We start from the raw sequence: 18,437 nt of genomic DNA, 5'->3' as shown, positions 1-18,437 counted from the left end.
AACTCAGGAATTAAAAATGAACAATTGCCTGATTTAACTGTATTATCTGGAAAATGGGCAACCTCCAGAAGTGCCACAGGGCATCTGGTAAAGGAACCATATACAGCAGATTTGTCTTGTCAGATTGGTGATCACTCATTTTCTCATGCTTTTCTTGTCTCTACTACCTGTCCTTGTAATCTTCTGGGAAGAGATTTGATGTGTAAACTAAAGCTAAATTTGTATTGTGATGACAGTGGCCTCACTGCTGATATGAATATGGTGCGAATGCCAACTGAAACATTATATGTTTTTGAATGGAGCACTCCTCAGTGTGGTCTGCAAAACAAAGCCACAAATAGGATGCCTCCTGACCATGATTTCATGGAAGAAAGTGAGTTGCATTGCACATGTCATGTTAGCAATGAGCCAGATGAAATGTTTGCTGGAAAATGGTCTGAACTAGAGAGTGAGGAACTGAAAACATCAGAGTTAGTTTGGTCTGATAAATGGTGTGCTGTGAAGGTTGAATTGACTGATAGCCAAGCATCACTGTATGATGTGGAGGGGGCCGTCCCTCACATCTCTTTAGCTAAACCACTGACTGCACAGTGGAGAGAATTGGGGCTTTTTGTGAAACAATGTGACTCACTAAAAGATTGGTGGCCAACCACTGATAAAAATGTGTGGCAATCTGAGAGCACAGGGTTTTACAAACAGTCAATAAGGAAAAAAATATTAAGGGAATCAGAACTCTTAAAATGATGAATAAATAGTACTATATGAATTGCACGTGTTTAAATATTATACTTTCTATATGAAGGCGTCTAGAATTTGAATCCCGATATCCCTGGGAGACAGTGAGGAAAAATGGTTTTGATCTATGAGATTCTAAGAGCCAATGGTTTACTGTATGTTTAACTAAGATAATTTTTGTGCATTGTGCATATGGGAATGAGATTGGGTGACCAACTTTAAATATAAATTGTGATTTGACAAAAATATTGGTCACTCCATTTCATTTAAAGGTAATTTTCTAGATTCAATAGAAACAATGTTTTCTAATTCTAAACTTTTGAAATCACATGCTGTCATCACCGGGGGTACGAGATAGAAATGTTATTTTCTTTTGTCCATGGATCAGAGATTGTGTGAAGATTTCTAAATATTCTTTTAAATAGCTTATGAGCAACAGCAAAAAGTGGAAAATTGAAATTGTGCAAAGAATGACAAATTGCATTTGAGAAATTAAAACGGATTCTCTCAACTGCAATTGTAGGTCTATACGATTTCTATTTAAACGTGTTTAATCTATTTGATTTTGAAAAGTTAGGTTTACGTTCACTGTGTTAAACTCAAACACATGACGACTGCATCGGACAATTGAAAATTGATATCGTAACGTTCAGACACTGTCGCAAGGGGAATGCCACAGTGTGTCTACGTTCAGTAGTTTCTGTCGTCGTCGAACTTTGTTACCGTTCATATTTGGTGGTATTCCACTCCTAATAAATATATGTTCCCCATTCAGTTCATAAACTGCTAAGGCAGACAAGAATGAATGAATGAATGAATGAATGAATGAATGAATGAATGAATGAATGAATGAATGAATGAATGAATGAATGAATGAATGAATGAATGAATGAATGAATCTCTGGCCAGAGAGGGGTGTGTGGAGTGTGTGAAAGTGAGTGTGTGAATTATGGTGTTCAGAGACATAAATGATGTCAATCAAAACAGCTGTATCTAAACAGATAAAATATGACCCAACAGGGAAGAAAATATTCCCAATAAAATAACAACCATGGATGAATTTGGCTAACTATTGTGGTATGGGTTATTGTTGTGGCAGAAATAAACAATGCCACACCTGCGCAGCGTATAACTTTGGGAAGGAACCATTCACAGGTGAAAGCAGCCAGGAAATGGTTCACTCCACAAACAAGGTCCCATCTGGGGTGTGGTGACACCTCCGTCCAAGCATCTCGACTTAAACTACACCAACCAGCCCTCAACAACCCCAAACGCCGACACCAACGACAACGCACAGCGTAAAGTGAGGGACAAAGGAAGTGCTAGTAACTTTCCTCCCTTGCCAGCGAGGGAAAGCCCATTGCGACGGTTCGCAAAGAATCACCCTGGTGAAGATGGAACGTCCATGGGGCAACGAGATGATCAACACATCTGGAGGAAGATGTGAACCAACTAATGGTTTAAGCTTAGCATAATAATTAATTGTGTGTTATGTTAATTGATGTTTTATTTGGTTCAATCAGACTAAACTGTACGACTGAGAATTGATATAGATTTCAGGATTTGAACAATTACTGATGAATTTGAAAATATTTCAGGTATATGTAAATTGGAAAGAGGAAAATCTCTTAATTCTGTAGAGTATAAGGACTCTAAATAGGTACATTACTGTAAAGATAATAAATAATCTAAGGACTATTTTTGAAGAAACTTGAGGGTTTTAGAACCCTAATTCAGATATCATAGATGCTAAAAAATTAATAGTGGTAATAATTGTTCTCTAATAAGGGAGGCTAAGTAACTTTGCTGGACTAGGTCCAAATAGATAATTGGGTAGACTTCTATAGCGATGAATGAATGACTAAATTAAATATTTTTTAGGTGTTTCCATTTGTTAAAATAGCAAAAGAAAAACTTTCAAAAGGTGATTGATTTTGGGAAACATATTTAATTTATGGATTATTATTAGTTAAAGAAGTTACCAGTGTGATTATTGAAATGTTCCTTTCATGTATTGTCTAATGTCTGTATTTGATATCTGAGAGGTGACTGCGGGTCTAGTCTATCTAGGAATACAGTAACAGTACTTGCTTATTTAGCCGGCTTCCAGAAATGAAATCTGGACTTGTTTTGTTGAGAAAAAAATTATGTAGGGGGCACAAAGTTAAAACCAAGACCAAGAACAATGTAACCCAAACATGTTCAATTTAAAAACTAAAATGAATCTAATCAGTTAAGACATTTCAGTGAAATAGAATATTTGCTCAAAGCAAAATTCTAAAAAGCTTTTTTAATTCAGAATGAAGTTACAGATTTAATGATCTGGATCAATGGATCCATTATGAATTATTCCGCATTTCCAACAAATAGAGGAAGGACATGTTATGTCCATCAGTTAATTCTGGAAAAATAGGATTTTAGGATAGGTAATTAATGATTAAATGGCACATCAGCAGCTAAAGCTATTCTCATGGCAACAGCTGGGTGAGAGATAATTTTAAAATTAATGACATTGTTTGAAACAAGATAATACAATTATTGATATTTGTGTTAAGGATAAAAAAGAAAATTATAGAACTTTTTTGGTTAGATTTTATTACACAGATCCTTAAATAGATCTGACTAAGTAAAACAATCGCCTACTTGAATTAAAAGCTAGCAAAATAAGGTTAAGAAAAATGGTTAATCAGCAGGTATCAGCCTGTTAAAGGCCTAATAGATCAATGTGATTCAAAATTTAGCTTGATTCAAAGTTAAAAGGCAATGTACTATGGTATGTTTAGTTTTTTCTGAAAATAGAATTAGATTGCTAGAATTAGAATGTTGGGAAGAAGATGAAGTTGAGGTTACAGTGCCTGAAGATGAGGTATACGAGAACGAGAACGAACATGAGTTTGACTAAGAAATTAAATGACCATGGGGAAAATTTACCTGTTATAAATTACTATGATTATGGAGAAGTAAATGTCAAATTGTGTGTATGTTCTTTGAATGAACATGGGGTGGATTGTAATGGAAATTTTACATTTAGATGTGTTTTTTTACTTTCAGATGTGTGCAACTTGTGTTAACGTTGAACATTTATTTTTACTCATAAGCATTTAAAGAAATAGAATCATATAAGCTAAAGTACATTATTAAAGATATGTAACTAAGTTTTAGAAATGTATAAGTTAAGATAAGCTTGCAGGGACATAATGTTCTGGGTTAGAAGACTAAGTAAAAGAGACAATGTGTACTTCAAGTGACCTATTGTGTACTTCAAGTGTGAAAAGTATGTGTGCAGCTTTGATCGAACTAAAGATAGGCAAAATGTGTGAAAAAGCTGCAAAAACTGCTAAAAGCTGCTAAAAACAGGAAACTTTTGCAGACATGATATTGTTCTGTCTAGATAGAATTTATGTTAGAAGAGGTCTTGAACAAAGATGTGTTGCCTTTTAAGGTAAACCAAGGCGATCTTTTGAGACAGACCAGGATGTGTTAAAGAGTATATAAGCTGGGCAAAAAGGAGAAGTCGGCGCCCTTCCATATCAGACTCTGACTGATGTGTGAACAGCCAATTTCTTGCAAGAAATAAAGATCTTTATAACTTTTGAAATTTCCAGCTGTCTTCCAATTATTATTTAAAGTTGTGAAAGTAATTTCCACGACAGTGTGTGTGTGTGTGTGTTAGCAAGAGGATTGGGACGATTGTAAGGGTCCAGCAGAACTCCATAATTTCCTGGATGATTTTTGTATTTACTTCGTAAAATAATATTTTACGGACTTTAAAGAACGGGTATTCATTATAGTGTGTGCCAAGTGTGTGTGTTCGCTCGCGGGTTATTCAGAAACGACACAGTGCGGAAACGGAAAATCACCAAGCGACAATAAAACTAGTCCAGTGATCTAGACTAGTCCTCTGAGCCAATTTCTGTGAGGAATCGATCAAAATTTACGATTTCGTTCTAGTCATAGGTATACATGTGTAATGATGTGCGATTCGTGAATGAATCATTTGAGTCGGTTCATTGCAGTGAATAGGAGAAACCCGTTAATAAACCAGTCTAGATGATTCATTCATGAACAGAAATGATTTGGTTTACCGAGTTCAAATTACTGATTCAATGATCCTGTCAATGTTGTAGTGAACACTGTCTCAGGAAAGACTAAATGGTCTGGTCATGCTGTCTATTAAACACGATTTAGCACGACGTCTTATTTTCAAAGATCTGATCAAAGAATAGACTTGGTCGACTTTACTTCACGGGTTCTACCAGCACGGTTCGGCTGAGGATTCATTACCATTATAAGAACCGTTCGGCCCGACGGAGGAAAAGCGACTATTGTGGAGGCGTTCATGTGCGTTCAACTCGTAAATACAATCTTTACGAGATGACATGAACGCACCATATGAGTGTTGAGTGACGTAATATCCCTTTCAAGTGGACGCGTGGAAGAGACGTGAGACTGAAAGCACTGAAAAGCCCTCGCGCTACTCATATGCTGAGAGAGAGATAAGACAGTAGAGCTGCACGATTCATCTTTAAAATACTGTGATCTCCATTCAAACATCCACACAATCTTTCAATTTGTCTGTCTATTAAAACTTTGACAAAATCATATCGCAACATTCAAATCTGTGTTGGCGCTGCCGCTGACCCAGAGATGAAACAGCTTCACAAAAGGTCTTTAAAACCTCATAATAGTATCATTATTTCTGTGATACAATAGTTCAAATTATCATAGAAGTACTGGGATAAAAGTTTAAAGTTCAAATATAAACATTGATGTCTAAGATAGCGATCAAAGTAGAGTAAATCAGCCTTTGATAGAAACTTGGCGCTTAAAATAACGCATTTATCGATTACATTATTCCGCCACTAGGTGGCGACAAGTGACTGTTAAAACATGTATTTGTAATTGAATTATTTAATCAAGAGAATGTAGCACTGTATGATGCTTCTGAAATAAAACTCAGAAAGATGTGAATTGAATTTGTAAATATGACTCATCTTATACATCATGTACAGTCTGTATAAGAGTATGATTTAACTTTTACCCATAGTCTAGTGTAAATAAAAGAAGAAATACATTGCAATATCGAATCGCAATATTGTAAAAATGCAATTCTTAAAAATTGCAGTACATACAGATGGTGGACAACCAGAATGCCAATAGAGCTGGTAAGTCCCGCCCCTTCCGTAAAACCCCGCTGGACCTCAAAGTTGAAAAATCATCAATGCAAGTGAATGGGAGAAAATAATTATTTTCTGGTCCCGTTTGAATTTTGCCATGAATGTGAACATATGTTGTCTGTGAATTTTTTATATAATCTTACGTGTGAAGAATGCTACAATTTAGCGGGTAGAAGTTTGATACGGTTAGACTTTGTGTGAGAGCACTTTGTGGACTACAACTCATCGCTGCTTTCGACGCGTTTGAAACGTCAACACACTAGCACACGGACACTAGCTCACGGATCCCGCTAAACATGGCTGTGTCTTCGGTGCACTTCACCGCCTTCTTTCAGGGAGAGGACAAAATCGTTGAGGTTGGCGAAAACCACGGGTAAGTCAACTTTATGGGGTGACGTCACATAGGCGACATGTAGTCTTTCTCGTTATGTCTTTTCCACAACTGCTAGCCGAAGAATCATACCATATACTGTCACACTCGTAACATGAAACATTATATAAAAAATTCACAGACAACATATGTTCACATTCATGGAACAATTCAAACGGGATCAGAAAATAATTATTTTCTCCCATTCACTTGCATTGACGATTTTTCAACCTAGAGGTCCACTTGGGGTTTTACGGATGGGCGGGACTTACCAGCTCTATTACCGCCGCGCCAGCCGCATTTCAAAGTCGTTCCCGAAATGACCGCCAGGTGGCGCAAAGGGACATTGTGCAAAACAGCAGCAATTGCCGTATTTTAAAATGTAAGTGGGTTAAATATAAAACCCTAAACCTAATAGGCATATTTTTCATATATATAAATAGGCCTATTAGGCTACAACAGAATAGAACCAAAGATAGAATCAATTTTAGAACTGAAAAAATAGAATCAAAAGTTAAAAATAGAGACGATATTAGGAGCAATGACGCTGAATATTTTTACTATTCTATTGAGGAATTAGATAAATGAAGAGCTCTCGTGAGCGATACAATTGCATAGTAATTTATAGTGATTTCAAAAGCAGTCCTTAAAAAAAATAAAAAAAATACATGGAGTAGTGTGGCATAATTTTTGAGAGATTACGTGGAACGCGTTTTAGTTAAGATCCTGGTTTCAATTCCCTTAATGTATATAGGCTAGGCTACTGCTTTAAAAAAATGTCACAACGCGTTTTGAGATTGTTTTGAATTAAACATTGAAGTTTAAAATGTAGTGTTTTGGCACACCAGGCCGAGTGGCGTTACGCATTGTTCAAAAATCAGGTTTTATTCTGGCATGTTGAATTGGTGTTAGAATTTTTTTTTAGATTTATTAGATTTAGATTTTAGATTTCGTTAGATTTATTTTTCTCATAACAGCTAAAATAACTTAATATATGCCTTGTCTTAATATGACCTACTTAATATAGGCAATAGGCATATAATAGCCTATATAATAAATTAGCAAAACTTGGCCACTAAATATTTAATTTTCAATTATTTTAATTATCAATTAATTTTATTAAATTGAACAAGCGCAACAATCAGCATTTAATCAAATATTCTAAAAGATGTATTATTAACCCTCTGGGGTCTGTGGGGTTTTTGGGGTCCTTGAGATGTTCTGACATGCCCTGACATTTGTGCTTTTTTCAGTTGCTTATAAACATATTAATGGCAAAGGTGTAATTACACTCTATTTAGCACAAACAGGGCTACCATAATATGTGAACAACTTGCATGTACATGTTTGTATTTTTGAGAGAATAATGTTTATGCATGGTTTTTGAAAAAACAAAAAACTAAAGTTTCTGAAATAAGGCCACAAAACACTTACTAAATATGTGTCAATAAGACTTTTGACCAATGGATGTCGTTGCCTATAGTTTTTTCTTCAAAATCATGTGAAAATCATGCTGCCTAATCATTCACATAACACAATACATTGATTTAAATCTTGTAAAACACTTTTTGTTTGGAAAGGCCATATGCGGGTGGGCGTGATTCAAACCTGAGGAGACAATGGGGCCCGCATAATGAGGCTGCATACGTAATGAGCCTTTCATTCAGGTGTGTGACTGAGCCACAAGAATGCAAGGACAATATATATATATATAACTGGTTCACAGTTGTTGTTGTTTTTTCCACAAATTGTGCTTGCAAATTGTACAATATCCAAGGTAAACATTTCTAGTAATTGTGCAGTTAATTGTTCTCATACTGTATTTTCAGATTTGGAATATATTCTCTTCCCAAATGTGTCACTAATAAAGCATAATAAAATTATTTAAAGAGAAGGCTTATAATGACCTTTTAAGATTTTGTTTACATCTATCCTATATATATATATATATATATATATATTTTTTTTTTTATTTTTTTTTTTTTTTTAAGGTTATACAATTACAACAACATTTAAAATTGTAACAATATTTCCAGTGTAATCTTTCTTTGTAAAAACTAAAGTATACATTTTATCATATGTAATTCAATTCATATGAGAAGAAATTGGCAACATTATAAGCTTATTTGATGTGGCAGTATTTTACAGTAAAAACTTTATAATCTATCCGATTTTGTAGTCGATTTTTACACATCTCAGTATAGCAATAGAGTTTGATAAAAGCTGTTCATTCATTCATACATAGAAACGCGATTCATATTTAAACAGTCTTTTTTCCAGCTGTAGTAGCTCCACAACAGCGCGCATCTGTGCGTTCATTCATTCATAGAAACGCGATTCATATTTAAACAGTATTTTTGCCAGCTGTAGTAGCTCCACAACAGCACGCATCTGTGCGTTCGTTCATTCATTCATACACAGAAACGCGATTCATATTTAAACAGTATTTTTGCCAGCTGTAGTAGCTCCACAACAGCACGCATCTGTGCGTTCATTCATTCAGATTAGAACAAAGCAAATAGAACTGACCTATTCCTCAGCGGGATCCGTTTGCTCCTCGAAATGATACTTCCAGAACTTCTGAGGTAAATTTTCCAGGATTATTATCAAGATAGTATTATTCCTCACAGCATCGTAAAGTACATAAGTCTGAAAGTGAACTCGCGGTGTGTGTTATCCAGCTGATGTGGGCGTTTCACAGGTTTGTATGGATCGCCTCACATTTGCGTTTGAATAGCGCGCGCTCTCCGTGGGCGGAGCACATTAAAACTTAATGAGCTGTGATGAGAACGACTGACATCTCTCTCTTTGCATACATATTACATAAACTGTGAATATTTGTTTTTTATAAAAATTACTTCATTTAAAAGAAGAGAATTCAAGCTTCATGCCTGTGTGTCTGTATGCCTGTTTGACTGAGTATTCGCTGAGTTATGGTTCATTTTCGGACGCGTTTCAGAATGGACTACACTGACGGAGAGGAGGCAGAACTCGCATCATGTTTATTTTTCTTTATTTGGCAAAAAGCACAACACTTTGTTTTTATTGTTAGTATACACAAAAATAATACACACTTAACAGGATCGATTGATGTATAACACAAGCATATAAGATAAAAATTAATATTTTTTTGTATTTTTTTTTTGCACTGATAAGGAATAAAACGAGCCTATCGCGCTGGCGCGATAGCCGACCTCAGGGGGTTAATAATAATGTTATTTCAACATAATATGTCGTTTTTTCGACATTATATGTGTGCGTGCAACAAGCAAGATGTGTATTTGTAAATCTGGTGATGCGTGCATTGATTTTTATCAATAAACTAGTGTTTTCTGACAGTGTCGACTGCAAAGATGAAGTTGACGATCGCCATATTTGTAGTGAACGCACCTAGAGAGAAATGCACATAAAGATATAATCAGAGAGTAGCCTTTTTCTTTTCGTTTTGAATTATTTCGTTTGAAGACATTTCAAGCTTTGTGTATTTGATGTATTTATCATGTCTGTGTGAGGCATACGCTGAGTTTCGTTAAGTTAGGAGGATGAGATGCGCTCCAGCTGACGTGCAATGCAAGTGACCGCGCGGGCGCCTCCATGATTAGTGTTATATTTGCTTCTCTTACTTATTAAAACCAGGCAATTGGTTGATGAAAAATTTATTAAAATTAAGATACAATTTATAGAAAACGAAATTCACTTTAAAGAAAGGTTTTCTACTAAACAAAACTTAATGAAGTGGTCAAAATCATGTCTGACCCACTCCATATCCATCTCTCGATATAATGCATCCTATCTTACTTGTGCTGTTCACTTTTCATATTCAACATAGATGGAAAAAAATAACATTATAATATTTTAACAAATATGATACTAAATGAGATTATTTAATGGCTACAACAGTATAGTAGGCCTATAGACTCTATTTGTACAAATTGCTGCACATTAATTTAATTAAATGAAACCTTGTAACAAATTCACACTGTAGGGTAGACTGCGTACAGTTGAGACACCTTAAATAACTTGCGTTCGCAGCAAGCACAAGTTGTGATTTTTGCTGTGCACTTGCATATTAGTGTCAGCTGGGAAGGAAATATAGAGACCAGACCTCTTGGAACTTTAATTGAATACATAGCGTTGGTAAAGCATACTGAAATTACATCCCTACAAATTTATTAGGCCCTACTGAAAATAAATGTATCGAATTTAAGCAAAGTAGCCTAAATGTTAAGACTGTAAGCCCTTTGCTTTTTTACGTACCCTATAAAGGACTCTTATAGCCGACTTTGTGTTAATTTAATTTGTAGAGGATTTTTTTAACTCAAACATTAACACTGAAATAAATTAAACTAAATTATTGTAAATTTTTTGGCACACCACGACGAGTGGCGCTATGCATTGTTCTAAAGCCAGGTTTTATTCTGGCATGTTGAATTAGTGTTCGACAAACGCGGCGGCGCGTTCATTTGAATGAAGAGCGCTTCTCGCTCGTGTGAGTGAACACACACTTGAACGTTAGGCCATGTCGCAACGAGTGAATCGTGGCCGAGTGGTTGAACTTGCGTTACGATCATTTAGATGACACGGGTTCGAATCCCGAACTAACTTGAACTACTGATATTTTCATATTAGCCTATTAATGCATTTTATAGTCTATTGTTGATGCAGAGAGATTTGTCTAGTTCTTTTTTGCTTATAGCCTATTTACAAAATAAAATCACCATGCATTTCCATTTTACGCTAAGGTACAAATATTATACAATGACTTTACTTCTGTAGCCTATAATAATTACAATCGTAATTTCAGAAGCAGTTCTGTTAAAAAAAATTATATATATATATATATATATATATATATATATATATATATATATATATATATATATGAATGACGTTTAAACGACAAACAATAAAATCAGAACCAGTATTCTGTTGCGTTCATGGTTCCAGTGGCAGTAATGCATCCACGGTTTTTCAAAATGTCACAAAGCGTTTTGAGATTGTTTTGAATGAAATATTGAAGTTTATAATTAAGTGTTTTGGCACACCACGACGAGTGGCAAACTCTTTGTTTTGTTTTGCAAACTCAGGTAGCCTGTGGGGGGTTTGGAGAAGGCAATAGTTGCTTTATCGTGGGGGTGCAGGACAGAGGTGTTAATGTTCCGTCTTTCATATGGAGAGTGTCGGAGCCAGCTTGATGAGCAGGCAAAGGCAAAATTCTTTTAAGGATTAATCTCAAAATCTCCAAAAGTCCATAGCCTATGTACAGTAGGCCCTATATCTTATTAAATTATATATTGTAGTTTTATTGATTGTATTTAAAGGTTTTCCACACACAATTTCAATTTAGCAGATACAGAGCTCTTTAATTCGCGACCCACCTCGTTTTATTGTAAGGTGAATTCAGCAAGGCATGTTGTATCTTTGAAGGAACAAAAGCTATTTGTTACAGTTTTTTCTTTCGTGATTTGTGTGGATGAACACAGCGACATATACAGTATTATCAGCTGTATGGTGTTTTTTTACGCTGAAATGCTTCATTTCGAGAAAGACCCGCCGCGCGCAGTGAGGGAGACCAAACTTACTAAAAAAATATCCAGCGCGAGAGAGGCAAAGAAAAACGCCTGTTCTTAATTTATGTTGCTTTGAACTTTTTTCATTTTGTACCGTTTTAATTTTTTAATTTAGCTGCAATTTCTTTGACAATAGAAATTTAAAATGTTGCAAGAATAAGATTCTGTGTTTCTTATTTTGCATCACAAAGGGAATAAACTCTATCGATGCAACCCTGTTTAAATAAATAAACTGTCCCGACACTTTGTTCATACCTTGAAATGTGCGATGGGTTTTCAAACTTAATTAATTTTCTTTTTCTTTTACATTTTCATTGTTTATTTTTTAATTGAAAGCAATACTGTATTGAAAGTATTTTTCTGATTTGTTCGATCTGTTTTGAAAAATGTCTTCCGTTGCTTTGGCCGGGTATCACTGTCAGTCATCTCAATCTCGTGAATGATTCACAAAAAAATAATTTAGCAGATTAAAGACGAGCTTCATCATCTTAATTTTCTGGTGCAATCGGCTGACAGTCTTCCTTCATCAGATGTGTCGTCTTTGCAGCGGCTCAACTGGAATGTAGCAAATTTATGTTGTAATGTACAATTGATAATTAAACAAGATGATTGACTTTAATAAACAGATGCATATTTAAGCATCAAGAACGGAAAAACATAAACACTGTCGGCTACACTGAGATTCGATCTCAGATCGTTTGAAGCTCCGAGAGGCTATTGTTAATGCATTGACCACAGAGCTATCGTCTGAATATAGCCTAGATTTACTATTTTCTCTGTTTTAAAAGTTTGTTATATTCTTCTTATTATTATTATTATTATGCAGATGTTAATTCAGCCATTCTGTTGGAGAAAAATTGTCCCTAATGTAAAATGGAAATTAATGGAAATTTTATTTTATAAATATACAATATTTAATATAGGCTATAGGAGAAAAAAACAATATGGTGTAGCAATATTTTAGAACTATCAAATCTCTCTGCATTAATAATAAAAAAGTAGCCCATGTTTGTTCGGGATTTGAACCCGTGTCATCTGAATTATTGAAACGTAGCCTAAGTTATAGCCTACCACTCGGCCATGAATTTGTTTTGTTTTATTTTGTTTGAAATGTATTTTTACATATTTTGCTTTCGTTAATGTTAACCAATTCTGTTGTAGCATAATAGGCCTATATTTTTTCCCTAAAAGTTTGTTTTATTCTCTGCTTTGTTTGTTTATATTTTTACATATTCAATCAGTCTCATTTTTGTTCAAATAATGAAAAAAGTTTTTTTTTTTTACAAGATCTTGCGCCATGTTTCTTTTTTTTTTTTTTTTTTTTGAAATAAACAGATAGGAAACTTACCTTTTAAAATGCCGCAGTTGCTGCTGTTTTGCCCTGTCACTTGCGCCACCCGGTATAGCCTAGTCATTTCGCGAACGACTTTGAAATTCGACTGGTTTATTTTTGCTGCGGCAGTAATAGGCATTGTGGTTGATTATTTATTAAAGAATTCAATTGATAATCATAACAACATGTAAGCCTATTTAATTCTGAATATAACAAAGAATGCTTAAACCGACTAACATCGGTTAGTAACTGCAAGTCCTGAAAATGTTTTAATTTTACGGTAAATTATTTTAATTTATTTCACTGTTATGTTTCAGTTAATAAATCTACAAACACATTAAAATAACACGAAGTAAATGACAAGTAACCTATTGACATAGCCTTTCTAAATTATAGAAAAACTGGGCACACAATGTTAACGTGTGTCTACTTTGTTTAAATTTAATGAATTGGAATTCATTTAACCACAATATTTATCTTGAATTTATCTGTGACCTCAGCTCAGATTACGTCATAAAGAGAATAAACTGACACTTTTCAAAGTCTGTGATTACAGCGCCACTCAGCGGTAAAAGGCAGCAAATACACATCCCAATTTTGTCTCAATTTAAGCCCAATTAAAAGTCTCATTCTGGTTGTCCACCATCTGTATCGTATCCAGCCCTAGTGTGTGTGTGAGTGAGTGTGTGTGAGTGTGAGTGTGTGTGAGAGTGTGAGTGAGTGAGTGAGTGTGAGAGAGAGAGAGAGAGAGAGAGAGAGAGAGAGAGAGAGAGAGAGAGAGAGAGAGAGAGAGAGAGTGAGTGTGTGTGTGTGTGTGTGTGTGTGCTTAATGTATTTGTAAACATTTTAAGGAACTCTTAATATTAATGTAATTAATGTCCAAGAAAGGCTGTATTAAAGCACTTAATGACATTTTCTGATTCTCCGTGACCTAATCTAGAGTGAGAACTATTTATGGTTAATACGTTGTTAACAAAGCATTATCTAACTCTTTACATAAGAGCTAATTAAACAATAATACTTGGTTAATTACAGTGACAGTGAACCAAGAATTTGCTATTTGTATATAGTCTCTTAATATATTAACTACAGCTTATATAATATTATATACTATTCATTAACTATAAACTAATAGTTTGAAAATGATTTATAAGCGCTGTGTTACTGTATACTTGTGATAAAGTGTTGCCATTATTTCAAACCGGTCGCATTAAGTGTAATTGTTCCTTTTGTGAGTGATTCTTCTTGTTCAAAAATAACACAAAATAAACAAAGTAAAGATGAATTTGACTGATAGCATTATTATTATTTTTTTCAAGATTTCCATAGATATGGTGATATATTGTTATTGTGTGTTATTTTGGCCATGATAATCATGTAGTGATAAATCTGATATGGTGACAGCCCTGGTTCAGGTGAAACACACACCACTTCCCTCTTTTCAGCTGCACACACACATTTTGAGGCGATGCTCAAGCTTTTACAAGGGTCAGTTTGCACAAGCATTACAAGACAAGTTGATTTACAGCAAACATTTGTAATTTATAAAACCCTCTTCACTGTATCCTGCATCTGTTGTCTGGTTTGTAGTTTGTCAGGTTTATTTAACTGTTAGTTTTAATAATATAGTAAGATGTAAATGTTCCTCTTCAGGGAGACTCCTCACCGCTGCCTTCTACCGCCGGCAGGATCTGACGGCTCAAGCTGGAATCTGTCACTGAACCACCGGATGGGGCTTACACCAAAGATATATTGTATACACTATCTACTGTACTTATTAATCCTTATTCACTCAGAGTCTTTATGGTAGAGATGATCTTACCACAGTTCCTCCAGTTTACAGTGAGGATTCGCCAGTCCAGCAGAGAACAGCTTCACTCCTGAGTCTCCTAGTTTATTCTCAGACAGACTCAGTTCTCTCAGGTGTGAGGGGTTTGATCTCAGAGCTGAAGCCAGAGCAGCACAACCTTCATCTGTGACACCACACTCCTCCAACCTGTAGAGAACAATGACACACATTAAGCCTATATCCAGAGATAAACATGACACTTAAAAAATAAATAACATAATGCTGTCAATATGAAATATATACAAATATTCATTAGAAACAAGATGTTAAATTAAAACAGTTAAGATTAGGGGATTCAATATACAGTTTGTACAGTATAAAAATCATTATTTCTACGGAAAATCCCCATAAAACATGGAAACCCAACGTGTGTGTGTGAGTGTGAATGTGCTTTAATGCTTAATGTATTTGTAAACATTTTAAGGAAAGTGTGAATGTGTGTGTGAGTGTGTGCGTGTGTGTGTGTGCTTAATGTATTTGTAAGCATTTTAAGGAAAATTATGTGTGTGTGTGTGTGTGTGTGTGTGTGTGTGTGTGTGTGTGTGTGTGTGTGTTAGCAGGGGAGGATTGGGACGATTGTAAGGGTCCAGCAGAACTCCATAATTTCCTGGATGATTTTTGTATTTACTTCGTAAAATAATCTTTTAGGAAGCACGCTTTAAAGAACGGGTATTCATTATAGTGTGTGCCAAGTGTGTGTGTTCGCTCGCGGGTGATTCAGAAACGTCACAGTGCGGAAACGGAAAATCACCAATCGACAATAAAACTAGTCCAGTGATGTATATATTTAGGCTTTCTGAAGCCTTGGAGCCAATTTCTGTGAGGAATCGATCAAAATTCTTGATTTCGTTCTAGTCATAGGTATACATGTGTAATGATGTGCGATTCGTGAATGAATCATTTGAGTCGGTTCATTGCAGTGAATAGGAGAAACCCGTTAATAAACCAGTCTAGATGATTCATTCATGAACAGAACTGATTTGGTTTACCGAGTTCAAATCATAGATATCATATATAAACGCTAGATGTCTTATGGCGCAGTCACTTCCGGCATCACCGTTCGGCCATCTTGTCACAGGCAGGCTTAATGTAAGGTGAGTGAGCAGCACGCACACAAATCCTCTTATCTCGCTGAAATCTTGACGGATTTACAAACGGTTTGGTTTCTTACAAACGTTATTAACGCGGCTATAATTCCGAATGCTTGAACATGTAAGTTATAGTTATTCATATGTATGCAGTGTATGTATGCAGTGTCATAGCTACATCTCTGACATTTATAATAAACCAAACCGTTTGAAAATCGGTAGAAAATTGAGCAAGTTATGGTTATTTAAAAGTACATGCACCATTAAACAAGTGAGCGAGCTGCCTGTGGCATGATGGCCGCCACGTGCGAACGTTGACCTCCATTGGCCAGCAGAGACATCTAGCATTTATATATGATATCTATGGTTAAAATCACTGATTTAATGATCCTGTCAATGTTTTAGTGAACACTGTCTCAGGAAAGACTAAATGGTCTGGTCATGCTGTCTATTAAACACGATTTAGCACGACGGCTTATTTTCAAAGATCTGATCAAATAATGGTGTTGTACTGAATGCAGTATGTAATTATTTGTATAGTTATAAATGTATAATTTTAGTTAATTTAATAAACTTTCAAACTTTCATTTAGTTCTTTATTGTCTCTTATTGAATAATAATTGCTATGCTTATAGATAACGATTGTTATATGTGGAAAAAAGATTAGATAAGGGTTTATAGAACCTCCAGAGCGGTACTATACGGTTATCCGGACCATATGTGATGACCTACCCCAACCCCGCCCCTAAACCTACCCGTCACTGGGGTTACGACCAACCAAGAGCGGTTGTGGTCAGGTGTGGTCCGGATAACCGCATAGAACCTCCAGAGCTTCCCACTCGTATTTACGACATTAGCCGCTTTTGCACTGTCGGGTCGAACGCCGATCCGGGTCAGCTGGTGCGGTTACGGCTTCATTCTCCACTGTGGGTTTGACAGCAGCCGCTCTTTGGAATGTAATGCAAACGCGTCAGTCGTTGCCTTGGTAACGCGGCGGTTTACTGATGATATGAGATGTGAATAGTGATCGCGTTATGGAGAATGATCATCGATTGCTTTTAATTTTATTATTGCTTTCTTTACTTCACTCAAAGAGTGCTTAACCAGCTACAGAGAAACTGGCAGCCAGGCAACAGACAAGTGACCAATCCTGGAGACTTTACTTCACAGATTCTACCAGCGCGGTTCGGCTGAGGATTCATTACCATTATAAGAACCGTTCGGCCCGACGGAGGAAAAGCGACTATTGTGGAGGCGTTCATGTGCGTTCAACTCGTAAATACAATCTTTACAAGATGACATGAACGCATCATATGAGTGTTGAGTGACGTAATATCCCTTTCAAGTGGACGCGTGGAAGAGACGTGAGACTGAAAGCACTGAAAAGCCCTCGCGCTACTCATATGCTGAGAGAGAGATAAGACAGTAGAGCTGCACGATTCATCTTTAAAATACTGTGATCTCCATTCAAACACCCACACAATCTTTCAATTTGTCTATTAAACCTTTGACAAAATCATATCGCAACATTCAAATCTGTGTTGGCGCTGCCGCTGACCCAGAGAGAGTTGTCATGAAACAGCTTCACAAAAGGTCTTTAAAACCTCATAATAGTATCATTATTTCTGTGATACAATGTATAGAGTGTAATAGAGTGAGAACTATTTATGGTTAATACGTTGTTAACAAAGCATTATCTAACTCTTTACATAAGAGCTAATTAAACAATAATACTTGGTTAATTACAGTGACAGTGAACCAAGAATTTGCAATTTGTATATAGTCTCTTAATATATTAACTACAGCTTATATACTATTATATACTATTCATTAACTATAAACTAATAGTTTGAAAATGATCTATAAGCGCTGTGTTACTGTATACTTGTGATAAAGTGTTGCCATTATTTCAAACCGGTCGCATTAAGTGTAATTGTTCCTTTTGTATGTGATGGAGTGATTCTTCTTTTTCAAAAATAACACAAAATAAACAAAGTAAAGATGAATTTGACTGATAGCATTATTATTATTATTTTCAAGATTTCCATAGATATGGTGATATATTGTTATTGTGTGTTATTTTGGCCATGATAATCATGTAGTGATAAATCTGATATGGTGAGAGAGATGCTGAGAGAGAGATAAGACAGTAGAGCTGCACGATTCATCTTTAAAATACTGTGATCTCCATTCAAACACCCACACAATCTTTCAATTTGTCTATTAAACCTTTGACAAAATCATATCGCAACATTCAAATCTGTGTTGGCGCTGCCGCTGACCCAGAGAGAGTTGTCATGAAACAGCTTCACAAA

At 35.5% G+C, this 18,437-nt stretch overlaps 1 protein-coding gene across 1 annotated transcript in view; it reads right to left on the bottom strand.

Annotated features, from left to right (window-relative positions):
- LOC311083078 (NLR family CARD domain-containing protein 3-like) overlaps positions 1 to 18,437 on the bottom strand; it is a 56,722-nt gene that overhangs the window by 7,203 nt on the left and 31,082 nt on the right. Inside the window, exon 9 of the mRNA XM_084114330.1 lies at positions 15,008 to 15,181. Coding sequence (XP_083970456.1) covers positions 15,008 to 15,181 — 174 coding nt within the window. The remainder of the gene's footprint in view (positions 1 to 15,007; positions 15,182 to 18,437) is intronic.

The sequence above is a fragment of the Abramis brama genome (genome assembly GCF_963993115.1).
Source record: "Abramis brama genome assembly, chromosome: 5".
NCBI lineage: Eukaryota > Metazoa > Chordata > Actinopteri > Cypriniformes > Leuciscidae > Abramis > Abramis brama.
This window is presented reverse-complemented; position numbering and strand designations above follow the sequence as displayed.